The sequence below is a fragment of the Oncorhynchus mykiss genome, chromosome 21 (assembly GCF_013265735.2).
Source record: "Oncorhynchus mykiss isolate Arlee chromosome 21, USDA_OmykA_1.1, whole genome shotgun sequence".
Taxonomy (NCBI): Eukaryota; Metazoa; Chordata; class Actinopteri; order Salmoniformes; family Salmonidae; genus Oncorhynchus; species Oncorhynchus mykiss.
In genome coordinates, this window is record NC_048585.1 from 3155618 (window position 1) to 3179617 (window position 24000).

Below are 24000 nucleotides of genomic sequence, written 5' to 3' on the forward strand. Positions count from 1 at the left end.
TTCTTACATTCTAACGTGTGCATCCATTTGCATGACATTACAGTCGTGCTTTGATTATTCTGAACTAGCATCAACAGTCCTGAAGGATATTCATAAGGCTGTGGGTGGATTAACAACAGTGTATCTTGACCAGACCACCTATTATTGATTAAAGGCAGGCCAGCCAGGGACAGAGGGAGAGAGAGGTAGAGAGAGGTGGAGAGGTAGAAGGAGAGTGAGCGGGAGAGAGGGAGAGAGAGGTAGAGAGAGGTGGAGAGGTAGAAGGAGCGGGAGAGAGGGAGAGAGGTAGAGAGGTGGAGAGGTAGAAGGAGAGGGAGTAGGAGAGAAGGAGAGATGGAGCGAGAGAGAGAGCGAGAGAGAGAGAGCGAGAGAGAGAGGGAGAGAGGTAGAAGGAGAGGGGAGAGAGAGGGAGAGAGATAGAGGGAGAGTGAGAGGGAGAGAGAGGGAGAGGGCGAAACTACAGATGGGAGAGTCCTTTGGTGTTTCCTGGTCGTGCTAGACTAGAGGCACACTTACCAGAGATAAATAATAATAGCTACCCTACTCCACAACACATAAAACATTGAACAGGCTCTATGCACGTCAGGCCAGCAGGGTAGTAGCATCTTCTCTTTGAAAGTCAAGTGGATGATGGTTGAGTTTCTGACTCCACTCCACAATTGATATTCTTCTTTCCTTCATTTTTGCCCAGCGATAGAGTATCTGTTCTTTTAAAAGTCAAGTTTCTCGCTCTTGAAAATATATAAATATATTTTACATTACATTTAGGTCATTTAGCAGAGGCTCTTATCCAGAGCAATTTACAATTAGTGCCGTCTTAAGATAACTAGGTAAGATAATCACAGCCAGTACATTCTTCCTCAATAAAGTAGCTCAGCAAAGTCCTTGCTAGTAAAATGGAAATAATGTTGAGTGTTAGTTCCTGAAAGGGTGGGTGGGGGAGGTACCGTGGGATTATTTAACATACTCTTTGAGGATGTAAGGTTTCAGATGTTTTCAGAAGATGGGCAGGGACTATGCTGTCCTAACTTTTTTTTTTTTGGAGGGGGGGGAGTTGGTTCCACCATTGTTGTGTTTTTGCAGGGTCACAACAAGGTTCTTTACACTCTAGGAGTGGGACACAGTGGAGTTGTCAACCTCGTGGAGAGGTCTTAGAGCAGGCAGGCGCTTCCCTGGGAGGAAGAGCAGCTCTGTGTTGTTGAGGTTGAGCTTGAGGTGGTGGGCAGGGTTATTTGAAAATATGCCATAGTCGAGTGACTTGGTGTTGAGAGAGAAGAGAAGAGGGCCTAGAACCGAGCCCTGGGGGACACCAGTAGTGGTACATGGTGCAGACACGGATCCTCTTCACTTCACCTGGTAGGAGCGGCCTGCCAGGTAGGATGCAGAGTGTGCAGAGCCTGAGACACCCAGCCCTGAGAGGGTGAAGAGGAGGATCTGATAGAGCCTGAGACACCCAGCCCTGAGAGGGTGGAGAGGAGGATCTGATAGAGCCTGAGACACCCAGCCCTGAGAGGGTGGAGAGGAGGGTCTGATGGTTCACGGTGTCGAAGGCAGACGATAGATCTAGGAGGATGAGCACAGAGGAGAGAGAGTCAGCTTCGGCAGCTCTGAAAAACATTCCCATAGCATGATGCTGCCACCACCATACTTCACTATAGGGATGGTGCCAGGTTTCCTCCAGACGTGATGGTTGGCTTTCAGGACAAATAGTTCAATCTTGGTTACGTCAGACCAGAGAATCTTGTTTCTCATGGTCTGAGAGTCTTTAGCTGCCTTTTGGCAAAGTCCAAATGGGTTGTCATGTGCCTTTTACTGAGGAGTGGCTTCCTTCCACTTTACCGTAAAGGCCTGATTGGTGGAGTGCTGGTTGTCCTTCTGGAAGGTTCTCCCATCTCCACAGAGGAACTCTGGAGCTCTGTCAGGGTGGCAATCGGGTTCTTGGTCACCTCCCTGACCAAGGTCCTTCTCCCCACAATTGCTCCGTTTGTTCAGGTGGCCAGCTCTAAGAAAAGTCTTGGTCGTTCCAAACTTCTTCCATTTAAGAATGGTGGAGGTGTAACAGTATAACTTTAGACCGTCCCCTCGCCCATACCCGGGTGCGAACCAGGGACCCCCTGCACACATCAACAACAGTCACCCACGAAGCATCGTTACCCATCGCTCCACAAAAGCCGCGGCCCTTACAGAGCAAGGGGAACCACTACTTCAAGGTCTCAGAGCGAGTGACGTCACCGATTGAAACGCTATTTAGCGTGCACAACCGCTAACTAGCTAGCCATTTCACATCCGTTACAGAGGCCGCTGTGTTCTTGGGGACCTTCAATGCAGAAGACATTTCTTGGTACCCTTTCCCAGATCTGTGCCTCGACACAATCCTGTCTTGGAGCTCTACGGACAATTCCTTCGACCTCATGGCTTGGTTATTGTTCTGACATGCACTGTCAACTGTGGGACCTTATATATACAGGTGTGTACCTTTCCAGATCATGTCCAATCAATTGAATTTACCACAGGTGAACTCCAATCAAGTTGAAGAAACATCTCGAGGATGATCAATGGAAACAGGATGCACCGGAGCTCAATTTTGAGTCTCATAGCAAAGGGTCTGAATATTTATGTAAATAAGATATTTCTGTTTTTTATTTGTAATAAATTTGCAAAAAATAAATAAACCTGTTTTTTGCTTTGTCATGATGGGGTATTGTGTGTAGATTGCTGATAAGTTATATTTAATCCGTTATGGAATAAGGCTGTAACATAAGAACATGTGGAAAAAGTGAAGGGGTCTGAATACTTTCTGAATGCCCTGTAAACCATCAACATTGTGAATACCATTGGTGTTTAATATGAGGGTTTCATCATGAACAACCCCCCCCCCCCCCCCCCCCCCGCACCCTAAAAAATATATTTAGTGCTATAAACCTGCACATGTTCTCTCAGTTTAATAGCAACATGTGTAGAATAGCAGGAAACTGCTCAGGTTCTCTCCGCCCCCTGGCAACAAAACATAGATGTAAACTGCTCAGGTTCTCTCCGCCCCCTGGCAACAAAACATAGATGTAAACTGCTCAGGTTCTCTCCGCACCCTGGCAACAAAACATAGATGTAAACTGCTCTAAGCCACTATCCCCACCCTCTGACACCAGTCATGGAGAAAATAAATTGCTAAATGAAATTAGTGGTAAATTGATTTCCTGGTCACCTGCAGAGAACTGTGATGCGTGACTATTACAGGGGCGTTGCAATTACACCCGCTAATTACCTCCTACCCCCCCCCCCCCCCGGATGTTTCCAGAACATCTAACCCGAGGCTGTATACCATATTTCCCGTATAGTGCACTACTTTTGACCAGGGCCCGTTGGATGCCATTTGGGACGCAGGCCTTAGTTTATTGTGTCTGGAATTCTGACTACGAGTCTGGGAGATTGTCAGAGTGCATCATGGGGGTTTTATGGATGAAGAATTGACTTGAGCTCTTAGAAATGAATGGCAACGATACTTTCGTATAGGGACTGTTGGAGCCATTTGGGTACAGCCTCAGGTTAGATGTGAGTACAGTCAGAGGACTTGAAAGATGAAATTAACTTTCAGCATGAGATGGAATTCACAGCTCAATAATCACTACGACTACGGGTAGGCTGGGGAAAACTATTATTTATAACTCAAGGTAGTAGTGAAGTATTCTGTTATAACTCAATGTAGAAGTAAAGTATTCTGTTATAACTCAAGGTAGTATTGAAGTATTCTGTTATAACGCAAGGTAGTATTGAAGTATTCTGTTATAACTCAAGTTAGTATTGAAGTATTCTGTTATAACTCAAGTTAGTATTGAAGTATTCTGGCATAACTCAATGTAGTATTTAAGTATTCTGTTATAACTCAAGGTAGTATTGAAGTATTCTGTTATAACTCAAGGTAGTATTGAAGTATTCTGTTATAACTCAAGGCAGCATATAGCCTAGTGGTTTGAGCGTTGGACCAGTAACCGAAAGGTTGCTGGATCGAATCCCCGACCTGACAAGGTAAAAATCTGTCGTTCTTCCCCTGAACAAGGCAGTTAACAGACAGTTCCTAGGCCGTCATTGTAAATAAGAATTTGTTCTTAACTGACTTGCCTAGTTAAATAAAGGTTACACACAGTTATACCTACTTCAATACTACCTTTAAGTATTCTGTATGAAACTGGACATTAAGTGAAAACCGCAGAGGGAAATGATATAACCACAAAATCCACTGACTATATTATGAACACACTAGTGCAACTACTAGCCAGTGTGATAGACTCCATCGATAGACTTTTATAATCTGAACATAATGGATCCATGCAGGTGTCGCTCTATGGGTTTCCTTTTTTATTGTGTTTTGAGGAAAGAAAATATATTTTAGCAATAGATGTTAGTGCTCCTCTGAGGTCCTGTTACGCTGCTACTTGGACACACACTGTTTGATTAAAGACTATATCAAGCCTCAAGTGTGTCTCTGAAGCTGTAAGGACATAAAGCCATCTCAGAGAGAGAAAAAGAGAGGGAGAGAGAGGAAGAGAGAGAGAGAGATAGAAAGAGAGAGCGACATCAAGAGAGAGAGAGGAAGAGAGAGAGAACAACATCGAGAGAGAGACAGAGAGAGAGGAAGAGAGAGAGCGACATCGAGAGAGAGCTAGAGAGAGAGGAAGAGAGAGAGCGACATCGAGAGAGAGACAGAGAGAGAGAAAGAGAGAGAGCGACATCGACAGAGAGACAGAGAGAGACTGTGGTGGACCTCCCCTGGAGCTTGTCATCCCTGGTCCCTCCAGCAACCTCACACCTCATTACCCTTCATATTGCACCCCTGACCCAAGAAGAGCCAGGCTGCCCACCTCTCCCTGCCCCAGCATGCCTCAGTGCGCATTCCAAATGGCAACTTAATCCCCATAGGGCTCTGATCAAAAGTAGTGCACTTTAAAGGGAATAGAGTTCCATTTGGGACGCTCAACAGCCTGGTCTGGCCCAGTCGGACCCTCCAGTGAAGTGGCACTCTCAGCCGACTCCGGCCGCCCGGACAGATCGATGGACCCACCTAGGGGGTGATGATAGAGACATGATGCAGCCACTCATAGTCATGGAACATCGATCCTGAGGAGAGAGAGGTAAAGAGATTGAGAGAGGGGGGGGGGGGGGGAGATAGTGAGACAGAGAAATATATATATACAGTTGAAGTCGGAAGTTTACATACACCTTAGCCAAAAACATTTAAACTCAGTTTTTCATAATTCCTGACATTTAATCCTAGTAAAAATTCCCTGTTTTAGGTCAGTTAGGATCACCACTTTATTTTAAGAATGTGAAATGTCAGAATAATAGTAGAGAGAATGGACATATATATATACATATAAACACACACACAGTTGAAGTCGGAGAGAGAGAGAGAGAGAGAGAGAGAGAGAGACAGAGAGAGAGAGATAGAGAGGGAGACAGAGAGAGAGAGAGAGAGAGAGACAGAGAGAGAGAGAGAGAGAGAAAGAGAGAGAGAGACAGAGAGAGGAAGACAGAGAGAGAGGGAGAGAGGGAGACAGAGAGAGAGACAGAGAGAGAGAGAGAGAGAGAGAGAGAGAGAGAGATAGAGAAATATAAAATCCTGATTCTGAAAAGTAGGATAAGGCAAGGGTGAGTTAAGAGGGGGGAGGAGGGGGAGGAGGAGGAGACGGTCAAAGACTCTTCCTGAAGAGGATTCTGAATTCATTTAATGAAGCAGCGAGACAAGAGGGACAGACCAGACTAGACTAGACTAGACCAGACCAGACTAGACCAGACTAGACTAATCCAGACGAGTCCAGACCAGAGGGACAGACCAGACCAGACCAGACCAGACTAGACCAGACCAGACCAGACCAGACTAGACTAATCCAGACGAGTCCAGACCAGAGGGACAGACCAGACCAGACCAGACTAGACTAGACTAGACTAGAGGGACAGACCAGACCGGACCAGACTAGACCAGACCAGACTAGACCAGAGGGACAGGACAGACCAGACCAGACCGGACCAGACTAGACCAGTCCAGACTAGACCAGAGGGACAGACCAGACCAGACTAGACTAGACTAATCCAGACGAGTCCAGACCAGAGGGACAGACCAGACTAGACTAGACTAGACTAATCCAGACGAGTCCAGACCAGAGGGACAGACCAGACCGGACCAGACCAGACAAAATAGAATCACAGTTAACTACATAGCAGTTCAAACAAGGTAGTTTAGCACAGGCTGAGTCTCCAACTGGATCTTGTCACAGAGCCACAATTACAAAGTCATTTGTGTGACAGCTTCAACAGTTAACTAAAGCTTGACTCCTCTTCTCTCTGCCACACTGATGTTCATGTTCAGCACTAAAACCTCTCAGCTTAACTCACCACTGGGAACGCATGGTTTTCTGTTATGTAGTTCAGCTGCTTGAGGATTGATCCTCCTGGTTAATCATATAGTAATCAGAGGATTGATCCTCCTGGTTAATCATATAGTAATCAGAGGATTGATCCTCCTGGTTAATCATACAGTAATCAGAGGATTATTCCTCCTGGTTAATCATACAGTAATCAAAGGATTGATCCTCCTGGTTAATCATACAGTAATCAGAGGATTGTTCCTCCTGGTTAATCTTACAGTAATCAGAGGATTGTTCCTCCTGGTTAATCATATAGTAATCAGAGGATTGATCCACCTGGTTAATCATGCAGTAATCAGAGGATTGATCCTCCTGGTTAATCATACAGTAATCAGAGGATTGATCCTCCTGGTTAATCATACAGTAATCAGAGGATTGATCCTCCTGGTTAATCATACAAATGTCAGAGGATTGATCATCCTGGTTAATCATACAGTAATCAGAGGATTGATCCTCCTGGTTAATCTTACAGTAATCACAGGATTGATCCTCCTGGTTAATCATGCAGTAATCAGAGGATTGATCCTCCTGGTTAATCATACAGTAATCAGAGGGTTGATCCTCCTGGTTAATCATACAGTAATCAGAGGATTGATCCTCCTGGTTAATCATACAGTAATCAGAGGATTGATCCTCCTGGTTAGGGAATCATACAGTAATCAGAGGATTGATCCTCCTGGTTAATCATGCAGTACTCAGAGGGTATGAACAGGCCTGGAGCATGGTTAATCATGCAGTAATCAGAGGATTGATCCTCCTGGTCAATCATGCAGTACTCAGAGGGTATGAACAGGCCTGGAGCATGGTTAATCATGCAGTAATCAGAGGATTGATCCTCCTGGTTAATCATGCAGTACTCAGAGGGTATGAACAGGCCTGGAGCATGGTTAATCATGCAGTAATCAGAGGATTGATCCTCCTGGTCAATCATGCAGTACTCAGAGGGTATGAACAGGCCTGGAGCATGGTTAATCATGCAGTAATCAGAGGATTGATCCTCCTGGTCAATCATGCAGTACTCAGAGGGTATGAACAGGCCTGGAGCATGGTTAATCATGCAGTAATCAGAGGATTGATCCTCCTGGTTAATCATACAGTAATCAGAGGCTTGATCCTCCTGGTCAATCATGCAGTACTCAGAGGATTGATCCTCCTGGTTAATCATACAGTAATCAGAGGATTGATCCTCCTGGTCAATCATGCAGTACTCAGAGGGTATGAACAGGCCTGGAGCACAGTACTTAGTCCTTCCTCTAACTCAGCTGTGTAATGGAAATGTGTTACTTCAAGAGAAAAGCAGGCTTTGCCCCAGATAAATGTGTAAGTGTTTGCCTTGCACAACACTTTCTCTCTATCCTCGCCATAAACACTGTTATGTCATTTTATTCACAGTTTCCCCCCCAATTATTCATCCATATTTCATTTTTATTAATTTTTTCTTTTAACAATATTTCATCACCACCAACTCTGTGACTTGTTATGGTAATATGGTTGCCCTTCATTCTAATGATGACATCCTCACTATGTATGAAATGCAGGATTGTTGTTTCTCTATATGTTGGTATTAGGTCTAGGGTTGATAATAGATTAACTAGATGTTGGTACTAGGTCTAGGTTTGATGATAGATTAACTAGATGTTGGTATTAGGTCTAGGTTTGATGATAGATTAACTAGATGTTGGTACTAGGTCTAGGTTTGATGATAGATTAACTAGATGTTGGTACTAGGTCTAGGTTTGATGATAGATTAACTACTGTACATGTTGGTATTAAGGCTAGGTTTGATGATAGATTAACTACTGTACATGTTGGTATTAGGTCTAGGTTTGATGATAGATTAACTACTGTACATGTTGGTATTAGGTCTAGGTTTGATGATAGATTAACTAGATGTTGGTACTAGGTCTAGGTTTGATAATATATTAACTACTGTACATGTTGGTATTAGGTCTAGGTTTGATGATAGATTAACTAGATGTTGGTATTAGGTCTAGGTTTGAAAATAGGGTTAACTAGATGTTGGTATTAGGTCTAGGTTTGATAATAGATTAACTACATGTTGGTACTAGGTCTAGGTTTGATAATAGATTAACTAGATGTTGGTATTAGGTCTAGGTTTGATGATAGATTAACTAGATGTTGGTATTAGGTCTAGGTTTGATAATAGATTAACTACATGTTGGTATTAGGTCTAGGTTTGATAATAGATTAACTAGATGTTGGTATTAGGTCTAGGTTTGATAATAGATTAACTACATGTTGGTATTAGGTCTAGGTTTGATAATAGATTAAGTAGATGTTGGTATTAGGTCTAGGTTTGATAATAGATTAACTAGATGTTGGTACTAGGTCTAGGTTTGATGATAGATTAACTACTGTACATGTTGGTATTAGGTCTAGGTTTGATAATAGATTAACTAGATGTTGGTACTAGGTCTAGGTTTGATGATAGATTAACTACTGTACATGTTGGTATTAGGTCTAGGTTTGATAATAGATTAACTAGATGTTGGTACTAGGTCTAGGTTTGATGATAGATTAACTACTGTACATGTTGGTATTAGGTCTAGGTTTGATGATAGATTAACTACTGTACATGTTGGTATTAGGTCTAGGTTTGATGATAGATTAACTAGATGTTGGTATTAGGTCTAGGTTTGATGATAGATTAACTAGATGTTGGTACTAGGTCTAGGTTTGATGATAGATTAACTAGATGTTGGTATTAGGTCTAGGTTTGATGATAGATTAACTAGATGTTGGTATTAGGTCTAGGTTTGATGATAGATTAACTACATGTTGGTAATAGGTCTAGGTTTGATAATATATTAACTACTGTACATGTTGGTACTAGGTCTAGGTTTGATGATAGATTAACTAGATGTTGGTATTAGGTCTAGGTTTGATGATAGATTAACTACTGTACATGTTGGTATTAGGTCTAGGTTTGATGATAGATTAACTAGATGTTGGTATTAGGTCTAGGTTTGATGATAGATTAACTAGATGTTGGTATTAGGTCTAGGTTTGATGATATATTAACTAGATGTTGGTATTAGGTCTAGGTTTGATGATAGATTAACTAGATGTTGGTACTAGGTCTAGGTTTGATAATAGATTAACTAGATGTTGGTATTAGGTCTAGGTTTGATGATAGATTAACTAGATGTTGGTACTAGGTCTAGGTTTGATAATAGATTAACTAGATGTTGGTACTAGGTCTAGGTTTGATGATAGATTAACTAGATGTTGGTATTAGGTCTAGGTTTGATGATAGATTAACTAGATGTTGGTACTAGGTCTAGGTTTGATAATAGATTAACTAGATGTTGGTATTAGGTCTAGGTTTGATGATAGATTAACTAGATGTTGGTACTAGGTCTAGGTTTGATAATAGATTAACTAGATGTTGGTACTAGGTCTAGGTTTGATGATAGATTAACTAGATGTTGGTACTAGGTCTAGGTTTGATGATAGATTAACTAGATGTTGGTATTAGGTCTAGGTTTGATGATAGATTAACTAGATGTTGGTACTAGGTCTAGGTTTGATAATAGATTAACTAGATGTTGGTATTAGGTCTAGGTTTGATGATAGATTAACTAGATGTTGGTACTAGGTCTAGGTTTGATAATAGATTAACTAGATGTTGGTACTAGGTCTAGGTTTGATGATAGATTAACTAGATGTTGGTACTAGGTCTAGGTTTGATGATAGATTAACTAGATGTTGGTATTAGGTCTAGGTTTGATAATAGATTAACTACTGTACACGTTGGTATTAGGTCTAGGTTTGATGATAGTTTAACTACATGTTGGTATTAGGTCTAGGTTTGATGATAGATTAACTACTGTACATGTTGGTATTAGGTCTAGGTTTGATGATAGATTAACTAGATGTTGGTATTAGGTCTAGGTTTGATGATAGATTAACTAGATGTTGGTATTAGGTCTAGGTTTGATGATAGATTAACTAGATGTTGGTATTAGGTCTAGGTTTGATGATAGTTTAACTACATGTTGGTATTAGGTCTAGGTTTGATGATAGATTAACTAGATGTTGGTACTAGGTCTAGGTTTGATGATAGATTAACTACTGTACATGTTGGTACTAGGTGTAGGTTTGATAATAGATTAACTAGATGTTGGTATTAGGTCTAGGTTTGATGATAGATTAACTACTGTACATGTTGGTATTAGGTCTAGTTTGATGATAGATTAACTACTGTACATGTTGGTATTAGGTCTAGGTTTGATGATAGTTTAACTACATGTTGGTACTAGGTCTAGGTTTGATGATAGATTAACTAGATGTTGGTATTAGGTCTAGGTTTGATGATAGATTAACTAGATGTTGGTACTAGGTCTAGGTTTGATGATAGATTAACTAGATGTTGGTACTAGGTCTAGGTTTGATGATAGATTAACTACTGTACATGTTGGTATTAAGGCTAGGTTTGATGATAGATTAACTACTGTACATGTTGGTATTAGGTCTAGGTTTGATGATAGATTAACTACTGTACATGTTGGTATTAGGTCTAGGTTTGATAATATATTAACTACTGTACATGTTGGTATTAGGTCTAGGTTTGATGATAGATTAACTAGATGTTGGTATTAGGTCTAGGTTTGAAAATAGGGTTAACTAGATGTTGGTATTAGGTCTAGGTTTGATAATAGATTAACTACATGTTGGTACTAGGTCTAGGTTTGATAATAGATTAACTAGATGTTGGTATTAGGTCTAGGTTTGATGATAGATTAACTAGATGTTGGTATTAGGTCTAGGTTTGATAATAGATTAACTACATGTTGGTATTAGGTCTAGGTTTGATAATAGATTAACTAGATGTTGGTACTAGGTCTAGGTTTGATGATAGATTAACTACTGTACATGTTGGTATTAGGTCTAGGTTTGATGATAGATTAACTAGATGTTGGTACTAGGTCTAGGTTTGATAATATATTAACTACTGTACATGTTGGTATTAGGTCTAGGTTTGATGATAGATTAACTAGATGTTGGTACTAGGTCTAGGTTTGATAATAGATTAACTAGATGTTGGTACTAGGTCTAGGTTTGATGATAGATTAACTAGATGTTGGTACTAGGTCTAGGTTTGATGATATATTAACTACTGTACATGTTGTTATTAGGTCTAGGTTTGATAATAGATTAACTAGATGTTGGTATTAGGTCTAGGTTTGATGATAGATTAACTAGATGTTGGTACTAGGTCTAGGTTTGATAATAGATTAACTAGATGTTGGTACTAGGTCTAGGTTTGATGATAGATTAACTAGATGTTGGTACTAGGTCTAGGTTTGATGATAGATTAACTAGATGTTGGTATTAGGTCTAGGTTTGATAATAGATTAACTACTGTACACGTTGGTATTAGGTCTAGGTTTGATGATAGTTTAACTACATGTTGGTATTAGGTCTAGGTTTGATGATAGATTAACTACTGTACATGTTGGTATTAGGTCTAGGTTTGATGATAGATTAACTAGATGTTGGTATTAGGTCTAGGTTTGATGATAGATTAACTAGATGTTGGTATTAGGTCTAGGTTTGATGATAGATTAACTAGATGTTGGTATTAGGTCTAGGTTTGATGATAGTTTAACTACATGTTGGTATTAGGTCTAGGTTTGATGATAGATTAACTAGATGTTGGTACTAGGTCTAGGTTTGATGATAGATTAACTACTGTACATGTTGGTACTAGGTGTAGGTTTGATAATAGATTAACTAGATGTTGGTATTAGGTCTAGGTTTGATGATAGATTAACTACTGTACATGTTGGTATTAGGTCTAGTTTGATGATAGATTAACTACTGTACATGTTGGTATTAGGTCTAGGTTTGATGATAGTTTAACTACATGTTGGTATTAGGTCTAGGTTTGATGATAGATTAACTACTGTACATGTTGGTATTAGGTCTAGGTTTGATAATAGATTAACTACTGTACATGTTGGTATTAGGTCTAGGTTTGATAATAGATTAACTACTGTACATGTTGGTACTAGGTCTAGGTTTGATGATAGATTAACTAGATGTTGGTATTAGGTCTAGGTTTGATGATAGATTAACTACTGTACATGTTGGTATTAGGTCTAGGTTTGATGATAGATTAACTAGATGTTGGTATTAGGTCTAGGTTTGATGATAGATTAACTACTGTACATGTTGGTATTAGGTCTAGGTTTGATGATAGTTTAACTACATGTTGGTATTAGGTCTAGGTTTGATGATAGATTAACTAGATGTTGGTACTAGGTCTAGGTTTGATAATAGATTAACTACTGTACATGTTGGTATTAGGTCTAGGTTTGATGATAGTTTAACTACATGTTGGTATTAGGTCTAGGTTTGATGATAGATTAACTACTGTACATGTTGGTATTAGGTCTAGGTTTGATGATAGTTTAACTACATGTTGGTATTAGGTCTAGGTTTGATGATAGATTAAGTAGATGTTGGTATTAGGTCTAGGTTTGATGATAGATTAACTACTGTACATGTTGGTACTAGGTCTAGGTTTGATGATAGATTAACTACTGTACATGTTGGTATTAGGTCTAGGTTTGATAATAGATTAACTATATGTTGGTATTAGGTCTAGGTTTGATGATAGATCAACTACTGTACATGTTGGTATTAGGTCTAGGTTTGATGATAGTTTAACTACATGTTGGTATTAGGTCTAGGTTTGATGATAGATTAACTACTGTACATGTTGGTAATAGGTCTAGGTTTGATGATAGTTTAACTAGATGTTGGTATTAGGTCTAGGTTTGATGATAGATTAACTACTGTACATGTTGGTATTAGGTCTAGGTTTGATGATAGTTTAACTAGATGTTGGTATTAGGTCTAGGTTTGATGATAGATTAACTAGATGTTGGTATTAGGTCAACAGTACTCATTCTGTGACTTGACAGAATGTCTTATTCCCCAACCTGGTCTCAGAGCATTTCGTATAATTTGGAACGTAAATCCGACACTCCATTGAGAATGATATGTTACGTTTGGTATGGTATGTATTTGTTTGTGGATGTTCGTCATCCATTTTGTGTTTGATATGTTTGATGAATTGCAATTCATATATGTTACAAATTTGCTAAATTTACAATATGGTCTGAATTTTCAAATGTATATTATGTTACGAATGCCAATTTGTTGTGGCTAACATTAGCTCGGCGGCAAGAACTGAATGTGGCTAACATTAGTTCGGGTTAAGGTTAGGAGTTAGGTTAAAGTGTTAAGGTTAGGAGTTAGGTTAAAGTGTTAAGGTTAGGAGTTAGGTTAAAGTGTTAAGGTTAGGAGTTAGGTTAAAGTGTTAAGGTTAGGAGTTAGGTTAAAGTGTTAAGGTTAGGAGTTAGGTTAAAGTGTTAAGGTTAGGAGTTAGGTTAAAGTGTTAAGGTTAGGAGTTAGGTTAAAGTGTTAAGGTTAGGAGTTAGGTTAAAGTGTTAAGGTTAGGGTAAGAGGAAATGTTAGCTAAATGGGTTCTGTCTTATGTATCAACACCAAACGTAACATATCATACTAACCTGAATGTGTCGGATTTACATTTACTATGTTACATCTCGTCTATGAGACCAGGCTGCATCCAGAGATAACTCCTCTCTCTTGATCCTGATCCCTGTGATATTCAGAATGCATTGACCCCACGGGCATCTGGTTTCATCAAACCGGATAATCAACGTAATTAAGTCATCAAATCAGCGTAATTAAGGTTGTTAGGAGCCGAACAATGGTTACTTCAGACAGAGGCACACCAGGTTCCCCTCCCTCCTTCTCTTAGATAACAAAAATAGTTAATTTGCTCAGTCCTCCCGCTCTGTCTGTCTGTGTGTGTGTATGTGTGTGAGAAAGATTTAGGAGTTAATTGCTCAGTGGTTGGTCCCACCTCTCTGGTCCTCCGAATCACGTCCCTCCACCCTGACATGGACGTCCTGTTGATGGAGGTAATCAGAGATGGCAGCTAACAGAAGAGCCAGTCAGCACACCGAGGTGTACAGCGGCCATTTTGATTTGACAGACATTAATTCAGACCAGCAGGCGTCATGGAGGAGCAGGGCGGTGAAACAGCTGTCAGGCAGCGTTGTGTGTGTGTGTGTGTGTGTGTGTGTGTGTATGTGTCTGCGTGTGTGACTTGTGACAGTTTCACCTGCCTGGGGGGGGGGGGGAAGCAGTACAGAGGAGCAGTGGTGTTCAGTCAGATCCTGAAATCCTAATGTACTAATGTATCCTACCATGGGTCTGAACCCCTAATGTATCCTACCATGGGTCTGAACCCCTAATGTAACCTACCATGGGTCTGAACCCCTAATGTATCCTACCATGGGTCTGAACCCCTAATGTATCCTACCATGGGTCTGAACCCCTAATGTATCCTACCATGGGTCTGAACCCCTAATATAACCTACCATGGGTCTGAACCCCTAATGTAACCTACCATGGGTCTGAACCCCTAATGTATCCTACCATGGGTCTGAACCCCTAATGTATCCTACCATGGGTCTGAACCCCTAATGTATCCTACCATGGGTCTGAACCCCTAATGTATCCTACCATGGGTCTGAACCCCTAATATAACCTACCATGGGTCTGAACCCCTAATGTATCCTACCATGGGTCTGAACCCCTAATGTATCCTACCATGGGTCTGAACGCCTAATGTATCCTACCATGGGTCTGAACCCCTAATGTATCCTACCATGGGTCTGAACCCCTAATGTATCCTACCATGGGTCTGAACCCCTAATATAACCTACCATGGGTCTGAACCCCTAATGTAACCTACCATGGGTCTGAACCCCTAATGTATCCTACCATGGGTCTGAACCCCTAATGTATCCTACCATGGGTCTGAACCCCTAATGTATCCTACCATGGGTCTGAACCCCTAATATAACCTACCATGGGTCTGAACCCCTAATGTATCCTACCATGGGTCTGAACCCCTAATGTATCCTACCATGGGTCTGAACCCCTAATGTAACCTACCATGGGTCTGAACCCCTAATGTATCCTACCATGGGTCTGAACCCCTAATGTATCCTACCATGGGTCTGAACCCCTAATATATCCTACCATGGGTCTGAACCCCTAATATAACCTACCATGGGTCTGAACCCCTAATGTAACCTACCATGGGTCTGAATCCCTAATGTATCCTACCATGGGTCTGAACCCCTAATGTATCCTACCATGGGTCTGAACCCCTAATGTATCCTACCATGGGTCTGAACCCCTAATATAACCTACCATGGGTCTGAACCCCTAATGTATCCTACCATGGGTCTGAACCCCCAATGTATCCTACCATGGGTCTGAACCCCTAATGTATCCTACCATGGGTCTGAACCCCTAATGTATCCTACCATGGGTCTGAACCCCTAATGTAACCTACCATGGTTCTGAACCCCCAATGTATCCTACCATGGGTCTGAACCCCTATTGTAACCTACCATGGGTCTGAACCCCTAATGTAACCTACCATGGGTCTGAACCCCTAATGTAACCTACCATGGGTCTGAACCCCTAATGTATCCTACCATGAGTCTGAACACCTAATGTAACCTACCATGGGTCTGAACCCCTAATGTATCCTACCATGGGTCTGAACCCCTAATGTATCCTACCATGGGTCTGAACCCCTAATGTATCCTACCATGGGTCTGAACCCCTAATGTAACCTACCATGGGTCTGAACCCCTAATTCATCCTACCATGGGTCTGAACCCCTAATGTATCCTACCATGGGTCTGAACCCCTAATGTAACCTACCATGGGTCTGAACCCCTAATGTATCCTACCATGGGTCTGAACCCCTAATGTAACCTACCATGGGTCTGAACCCCTAATGTAACCTACCATGGGTCTGAACCCCTAATGTAACCTACCATGGGTCTGAACCCCTAATGTATCCTACCATGGGTCTGAACCCCTAATGTAACCTACCATGGGTCTGAACCCCTAATGTATCCTACCATGGGTCTGAACCCCTAATGTAACCTACCATGGGTCTGAACCCCTAATGCATCCTACCATGGGTCTGAACCCCTAATGTATCCTACCATGGGTCTGAACCCCTAATGTATCCTACCATGGGTCTGAACCCCTAATGTATCCTACCATGGGTCTGAACCCCTAATGTAACCTACCATGGGTCTGAACCCCTAATGCATCCTACCATGGGTCTGAACCCCTAATGTATCCTACCATGGGTCTGAACCCCTAATGTAACCTACCATGGGTCTGAACCCCTAATGTATCCTACCATGGGTCTGAACCCCTAATGTATCCTACCATGGGTCTGAACCCCTAATGTAACCTACCATGGGTCTGAACCCCTAATGTAACCTACCATGGGTCTGAACCCCTAATGTAACCTACCATTGGTCTGAACCCCTAATGTAACCTACCATGGGTCTGAAGCCCTAATATGGAATAGGATGTCATTTGGGAGGCCAGCCAGTCCTTAGTTAACAGTCATCTTCTATATGTCTCATCAGGAGGCCCTTTTGCCGACAAAGAGAAGAAGAGAGAATTCCACGAGGTGTCACAGCTCCTTAAGATTGAGAGCAAGCGAGAGAGATGTAGAGGGGTAGCGAGAGAGGGGGAGCAAGAGAGAGAGAGAGAGCGAGAGAGAGCGAGAGAGAGAGAGAGGTAGAGGGGGAGCGAGAGAGGGGGAGCAAGAGAGAGAGAGAGAGGGAGAGAGAGCGAGAGAGAGGGGAGAGGATAGAGAGAGAGAGGTAGAGGGGGAGCGAGAGAGGGGGAGCAAGAGAGAGAGAGAGAGAGGGAGAGAGCCCGAGAGAGAGGGGAGAGGATGGAGAGAGAGCGAGAGAGAGGTAGAGGGGGATTGAGAGAGGGGGAGCAAGAGAGAGAGAGAGAGAGACCGAGAGAGAGGGGAGAGGATGGAGAGAGAGAGAGAGAGGGGAGAGGATGGAGAGAGAGAGAGAGAGAGAGAGGTAGAGGGGGATTGAGAGAGGGGGAGCAAGAGAGAGAGAGAGAGGGAGAGAGAGAGAGAGAGAGAGAGAGAGGTAGAGGGGGAGCGAAAGAGGGGGAGCAAGAGAAAGAGAGAGAGAGGGGAGAGGATGGAGAGAGGGGAGAGAGCGAGCATTATTGCAGTACCAATTACTATTAGCAGTACCAAGCAGTATTATTCTGCATCCGTTTATCTGATCTATCGCACGTTAAAAATGTACAATAAACATTACATTTACAAAAGTTATAAAAGATTTAAGACATATTAAATGTGATATTATGTCTCTATACAGTCTTGTATGGATGTGCAAATAGTTAAAGTACAAAAGTAAATAAATAAACATAAATATGGGTTGTATTTACAATGGAATTTGTTCTTCACTGGTTGACCTTTTCTCGTGGCAACAGGTCACACATCTTGCTGCTGTGATGGAACACTGTGGAATTGTACTATTCTCTCTCTCTCTCTCTCTCTCTCTCTCTCTCTCTCTCTCTCGCTCTCAATTCAATTCAATTCAAGGGCTTTATTGGCATGGGAAACATGTGTTAACATTGCCAAAGCAAGTGAGGTAGATAATATATAAAGTGAATATATAAAGTGAAAAACAATACAAATTTACAGTAAACATTACACATACAGAAGTTTCAAAACAATAAAGACATTACAAATGTCATATTATATATATACAGTGTTTTAACAATGTACAAATGGTTAAAGGACACAAGTTAAAATAAATAAGCATAAATATGGGTTGTATTTACAATGGTGTTTGTTCTTCACTGGTTGCCCTTTTCTCGTGGCAACAGGTCACAAATCTTGCTGCTGTGATGGCACAATGTGGAATTTCACCCAGTAGATATGGGAGTTTTTCAAAATTGGATTTGTTTTCGAATTCTTTGTGGATCTGTGTAATCTGAGGGAAATATGTCTCTCTCTCTCTCTCTCTCTCTCTCTCTCTCTCTCTCTCTCTCTCTCTGTGTGTCTCTCTCTGTCTCTGTCTCTCTCTCTGTCTCTCTCTCTCTCTCCCTATCTCTCTCCCCCCTCTCTCTCCATCCTCTCCCCTCCCACCTCTCCCCTCCCACCTATCCCCTCCCACCTATCCCCTCCATCCTCTCCCCTCCCACCTATCCCCTCCCACCTATCCCCTCTAGTCTACAGTGGCAGATTCCTCTGACTTTAGCACTGGGGAATTCGACTTACAAATCATCAGAAGTCATCCTCTGGATCTCCAATAAAACAGGTACCTTCTAACTGCCTCTCTTCACATCTGCTCTCATCCACACCACAACCATGGTAACCACTAGAGGTATCACCACAGCCATGGTAACCACTAGAGGTATCACCACAGCCATGGTAACCACTAGAGGTATCACCACAACCATGGTAACCACTAGAGGTATCACCACAACCCTATTAACCACTAGAGGTATCACCACAACCAGAGTAACCACTAGAGGTATCACCACAACCATGGTAAACACTAGAGGTATCACCACAACCATGGTAACCACTAGAGGTATCATCACAGCCATGGTAACCACTAGAGGTATCACCACAGCCATGGTAACCACTAGAGGTATCACCACAACCATGGTAACCAGTAGAGGTATCACCACAGCCATGGTAACCACTAGAGGTATCACCACAACCATGGTAACCACTAGAGGTATCACCACAACCATAGTAACCACTAGAGGTATCACCACAGCCATGGTAACCACTAGAGGTATCACCACAACCATAGTAACCACTAGAGGTATCACCACAACCATGGTAACCACTAGAGGTATCACCACAACCATGGTAACCACTAGAGGTATCACCACAGCCATGGTAACCACTAGAGGTATCACCACAACCATGGTAACCACTAGAGGTATCACCATAACCATGGTAACCACTAGAGGTATCACCACAACCATGGTAACCACTAGAGGTATCACCACAACCATGGTAACCACTAGAGGTATCACCACAACCATAGTAACCACTAGAGGTATCACCACAACCAGAGTAACCACTAGAGGTATCACCACAACCATGGTAAACACTAGAGGTATCACCACAACCATGGTAACCACTAGAGGTATCACCACAGCCATGGTAACCACTAGAGGTATCACCACAGCCATGGTAACCACTAGAGGTATCACCACAGCCATGGTAACCACTAGAGGTATCACCACAACCATGGTAACCAGTAGAGGTATCACCACAGCCATGGTAACCACTAGAGGTATCACCACAACCATGGTAACCACTAGAGGTATCACCACAGCCATGGTAACCACTAGAGGTATCACCACAACCATGGTAACCACTAGAGGTATCACCACAACCATAGTAACCACTAGAGGTATCACCACAACCATAATAGTAACCACTAGAGGTATCACCACAACCATGGTAACCACTAGAGGTATCACCACAGCCATGGTAACCATTAGAGGTATCACCACAACCATGGAAACCACTAGAGGTATCACCACAGCCATGGTAACCACTAGAGGTATCACCACAACCATAGTAACACTAGAGGTATCACCACAACCATGGTAACCACTAGAGGTATCACCACAACCATGGTAACCACTAGAGGTATCACCACAACCATGGTAACCACTAGAGGTATCACCACAGCCATGGTAACCACTAGAGGTATCACCACAGCCATAGTAACCACTAGAGGTATCACCACAACCATAGTAACCACTAGAGGTATCACCACAGCCATAGTAACCACTAGAGGTATCACCACAGCCATAGTAACCACTAGAGGTATCACCACAACCATAGTAACCACTAGAGGTATCGCCACAACCAGAGTAACCACTAGAGGTATCACCACAGCCATAGTAACCACTAGAGGTATCGCCACAACCAGAGTAACCACTAGAGGTATCACCACAGCCATAGTAACCACTAGAGGTATCGCCACAACCATAATAGTAACCACTAGAGGTATCAGCATCCAGTCAGTGTCTTAAAGGTAAAGAGGAGACAGGTCAAGAAATACTATCTTCTCCATCAAACTGATACATATCCAATATACACCAGCTGTTTTACAGTAGTGTTCCTGCTGCATATCCAACATACACCAGCTATTTTACAGTAGTGTTCCTGCTGCGTATCCAATATACACCAGCTGTTTTACAGTAGTGTTCCTGCTGCGTATCCAATATACACCAGCTGTTTTACAGTAGTGTTCCTGCTGCGTATCCAATATACACCAGCTATTTTACAGTAGTGTTCCTGCTACGTATCCAATATACACCAGCTGTTTTACAGTAGTGTTCCTGCTGCATATCCAATATACACCAGCTATTTTACAGTAGTGTTCCTGCTGCATATCCAATATACACCAGCTGTTTTACAGTACTGTTCCTGCTACGTATCCAATATACACCAGCTGTTTTACAGTAGTGTTCCTGCTACGTATCCAATATACACCAGCTATTTTACAGTAGTGTTCCTGCTACGTATCCAATATACACCAGCTGTTTTACAGTAGTGTTCCTGCTGCGTATCCAATATACACCAGCTGTTTTACAGTAGTGTTCCTGCTGCGTATCCAATATACACCAGCTATTTTACAGTAGTGTTCCTGCTACGTATCCAATATACACCAGCTGTTTTACAGTAGTGTTCCTGCTGCATATCCAATATACACCAGCTATTTTACAGTAGTGTTCCTGCTGCATATCCAATATACACTAGCTGTTTTACAGTACTGTTCCTGCTACGTATCCAATATACACCAGCTGTTTTACAGTAGTGTTCCTGCTACGTATCCAATATACACCAGCTATTTTACAGTAGTGTTCCTGCTACGTATCCAATATACACCAGCTGTTTTACAGTAGTGTTCCTGCTACGTATCCAATATACACCAGCTGTTTTACAGTAGTGTTCCTGCTACGTATCCAATATACACCAGCTGTTTTACAGTAGTGTTCCTGCTGCATATCCAATATACACCAGCTGTTTTACAGTAGTGTTCCTGCTGCATATCCAATATACACCAGCTGTTTTACAGTAGTGTTCCTGCTACATATCCAATATACACCAGCTGTTTTACAGTAGTGTTCCTGCTGCATATCCAACATACACCAGCTATTTTACAGTAGTGTTCCTGCTGCATATCCAATATACACCAGCTGTTTTACAGTAGTGTTCCTGCTGCATATCCAATATACACCAGCTGTTTTACAGTAGTGTTCCTGCTACATATCCAATATACACCAGCTGTTTTACAGTAGTGTTCCTGCTGCATATCCAATATACACCAGCTGTTTTACAGTAGTGTTCCTGCCACATATCCATTGCAAAGTAATCAGTCTTCCACGTCTCCTCTCTGAATTTGTCCTAATGTGTGTTTGCGTCTCTGTCCTTTGTGGGTGCGTGCGTCGTGAACCAAGGGCCCACGCATGATTAGACAGAGGAACGCGTGACGACGTGTTCAGCCTGCAGATTTAGAGGCTACAGTCACCGGTTGAATTAGGTGCCAGTGAATTACTGTGTCACCGAGAGCCACGAGTCCCCTGTCTTTGTCTTTAATTACAAACCACTCCGGCTACGCTCCGTATCACAGGTGTATCTATCTCCGTGGCTGGCTGTTCCTGTGTCCTAAATCGCACCCTATTCCCTATATTATGACTACTTTTGACTCAAGCCCTATTTGAATGTAATTCTTTATTTAACTAGGCAAGTCAGTTAATTAATAAGAACACATTCTTCTTTACAATGACGGCCTGCTGGGGTACAGTGGGTTAACTGCCTTGTTCAGGGGTAGAACGACATCATTTTTACTTTTGTCAGCTCAGGGATTCGATTCAGCAACCTTTCGGTTATTGGCCCAACGCTCGAACCACTAGGCTACCTTCCACCCCCTATTGGCTACCTGCCGCCCCCTATTGGGTGACTTCCGCCCCCTATTGGCTACCTGCCGCCCCCTATTGGGTGCCTTTTGGAATACAGCCAGGGAGAGGAGCAGCATTCCCACCACTGCCCAGCCCAGTCAACCCGGGATTCAATTTAGGAGTGTAACTTCCAGTGACGTTTGTTAATGAAGATCTTCCCCCTTGCGCGACACCATTTAACTTCCCCATTCTCCCCTAACCCCTCTTAGAATGGTTCCTGTTGCTATGAACCCTGCTGTGCTCATCGCACCAGGCTATTCCAAGACTGAATCCGGGAAACAAACCACGACAAAGTAGCCATGTAGGCTGTGTGAGACCAATATAGCGTTGCATTAATGTAGTCTGAACTATAGGGTTGACCACAGTGGTTTGCTACTCAATGTCTTGCTTCATGAAATTAGCCTCCACTCTCACCCAGCAGCCAGCAATCTGAAGCCAGGCTTATCAGCTCTCTCTCTCTCTCTCTCTCTCTCTCTCACAAACACACACACGCACGTACGTACTATCCTAGTAGTCTGAATCCCTCAGTGGGTCCATTAGCTATCCCATTTTGTTATTGAGCCTCGCTGCACCGAGAGCTTGGCAGCTCTGGCACGTCTGCACACATGGGAACAGAGGGACAGACTGTGTTCAGGGGGAATCTTTAGGGGAATGGTGTGTGTGTGTGTGTGTGTGTGTGTGTGTGTGTGTGTGTGTGTGTGTGTGTGTGTGTGTGTGTGTGTGTGTGTGTGTGTGTGTGTGTGTGTGTGTGTGTGTGTGTGTGTGTGTGTGCGTGCGTGTGTGTGTTCACACCAGGGATAAGTGTTCCATTAATATGGTCCATGCTCATCCACCCTACAGCCAGCTCCATGCTCTCTGTTTATTTACAAGAGGGTTTCAGGATGGTCCACTCTACAGCCAGCTCCATGCTCTCTGTTTATTTACAAGAGGGTTTCAGGATGGTCCACTCTACAGCCAGCTCCATGCTCTCTGTTTATTTACAAGAGGGTTTCAGTATGGTCCACTCTACAGCCAGCTCCATGCTCTCTGTTTATTTACAAGAGGGTTTCAGGATGGTCCACTCTACAGCCAGCTCCATGCTCTCTGTTTATTTACAAGAGGGTTTCAGGATGGTCCACTCTACAGCCAGCTCCATGCTCTCTGTTTATTTACAAGAGGGTTTCAGTATGGTCCACTCTACAGCCAGCTCCATGCTCTCTGTTTATTTACAAGAGGGTTTCAGGATGGTCCACTCTACAGCCAGCTCCATGCTCTCTGTTTATTTACAAGAGGGTTTCAGGATGGTCCACTCTACAGCCAGCTCCATGCTCTCTGTTTATTTACAAGAGGGTTTCAGGATGGTCCACTCTACAGCCAGCTCCATGCTCTCTGTTTATTTACAAGAGGGTTTCAGGATGGTCCACTCTACAGCCAGCTCCATGCTCTCTGTTTATTTACAAGAGGGTTTCAGTATGGTCCACTCTACAGCCAGCTCCATGCTCTCTGTTTATTTACACGATGGTTTCAGGATGGTCCAGTCTAGTTGGAGGTGTTTCCTCTCCATCACACTTAACCCTCAGAAACACGTTAGGATGTTCAGCTGAGACCAATATTTATACTGTTGTCCTCATGTGTAACTGAGGGACTAGAACAAGAATAAGAAAATAACATATATATA

The 24000-nt window shown here is 42.5% G+C and overlaps 1 protein-coding gene across 2 annotated transcripts in view; it reads left to right on the forward strand.

Moving 5' to 3' along the window:
* The window catches only part of LOC110499725 (thyrotropin-releasing hormone-degrading ectoenzyme-like), a 417686-nt gene that overhangs the window by 335731 nt on the left and 57955 nt on the right, over positions 1-24000 (forward strand). For both annotated transcript variants that reach the window (XR_005038456.1, XM_036956614.1), the window contains exon 10: positions 18576-18664. Coding sequence is in view for 1 of the 2 variants with exons in the window: in XM_036956614.1 (XP_036812509.1) it covers positions 18576-18664 (89 nt within the window). In the remaining variant the exon portion in view is untranslated. The remainder of the gene's footprint in view (positions 1-18575; positions 18665-24000) is intronic.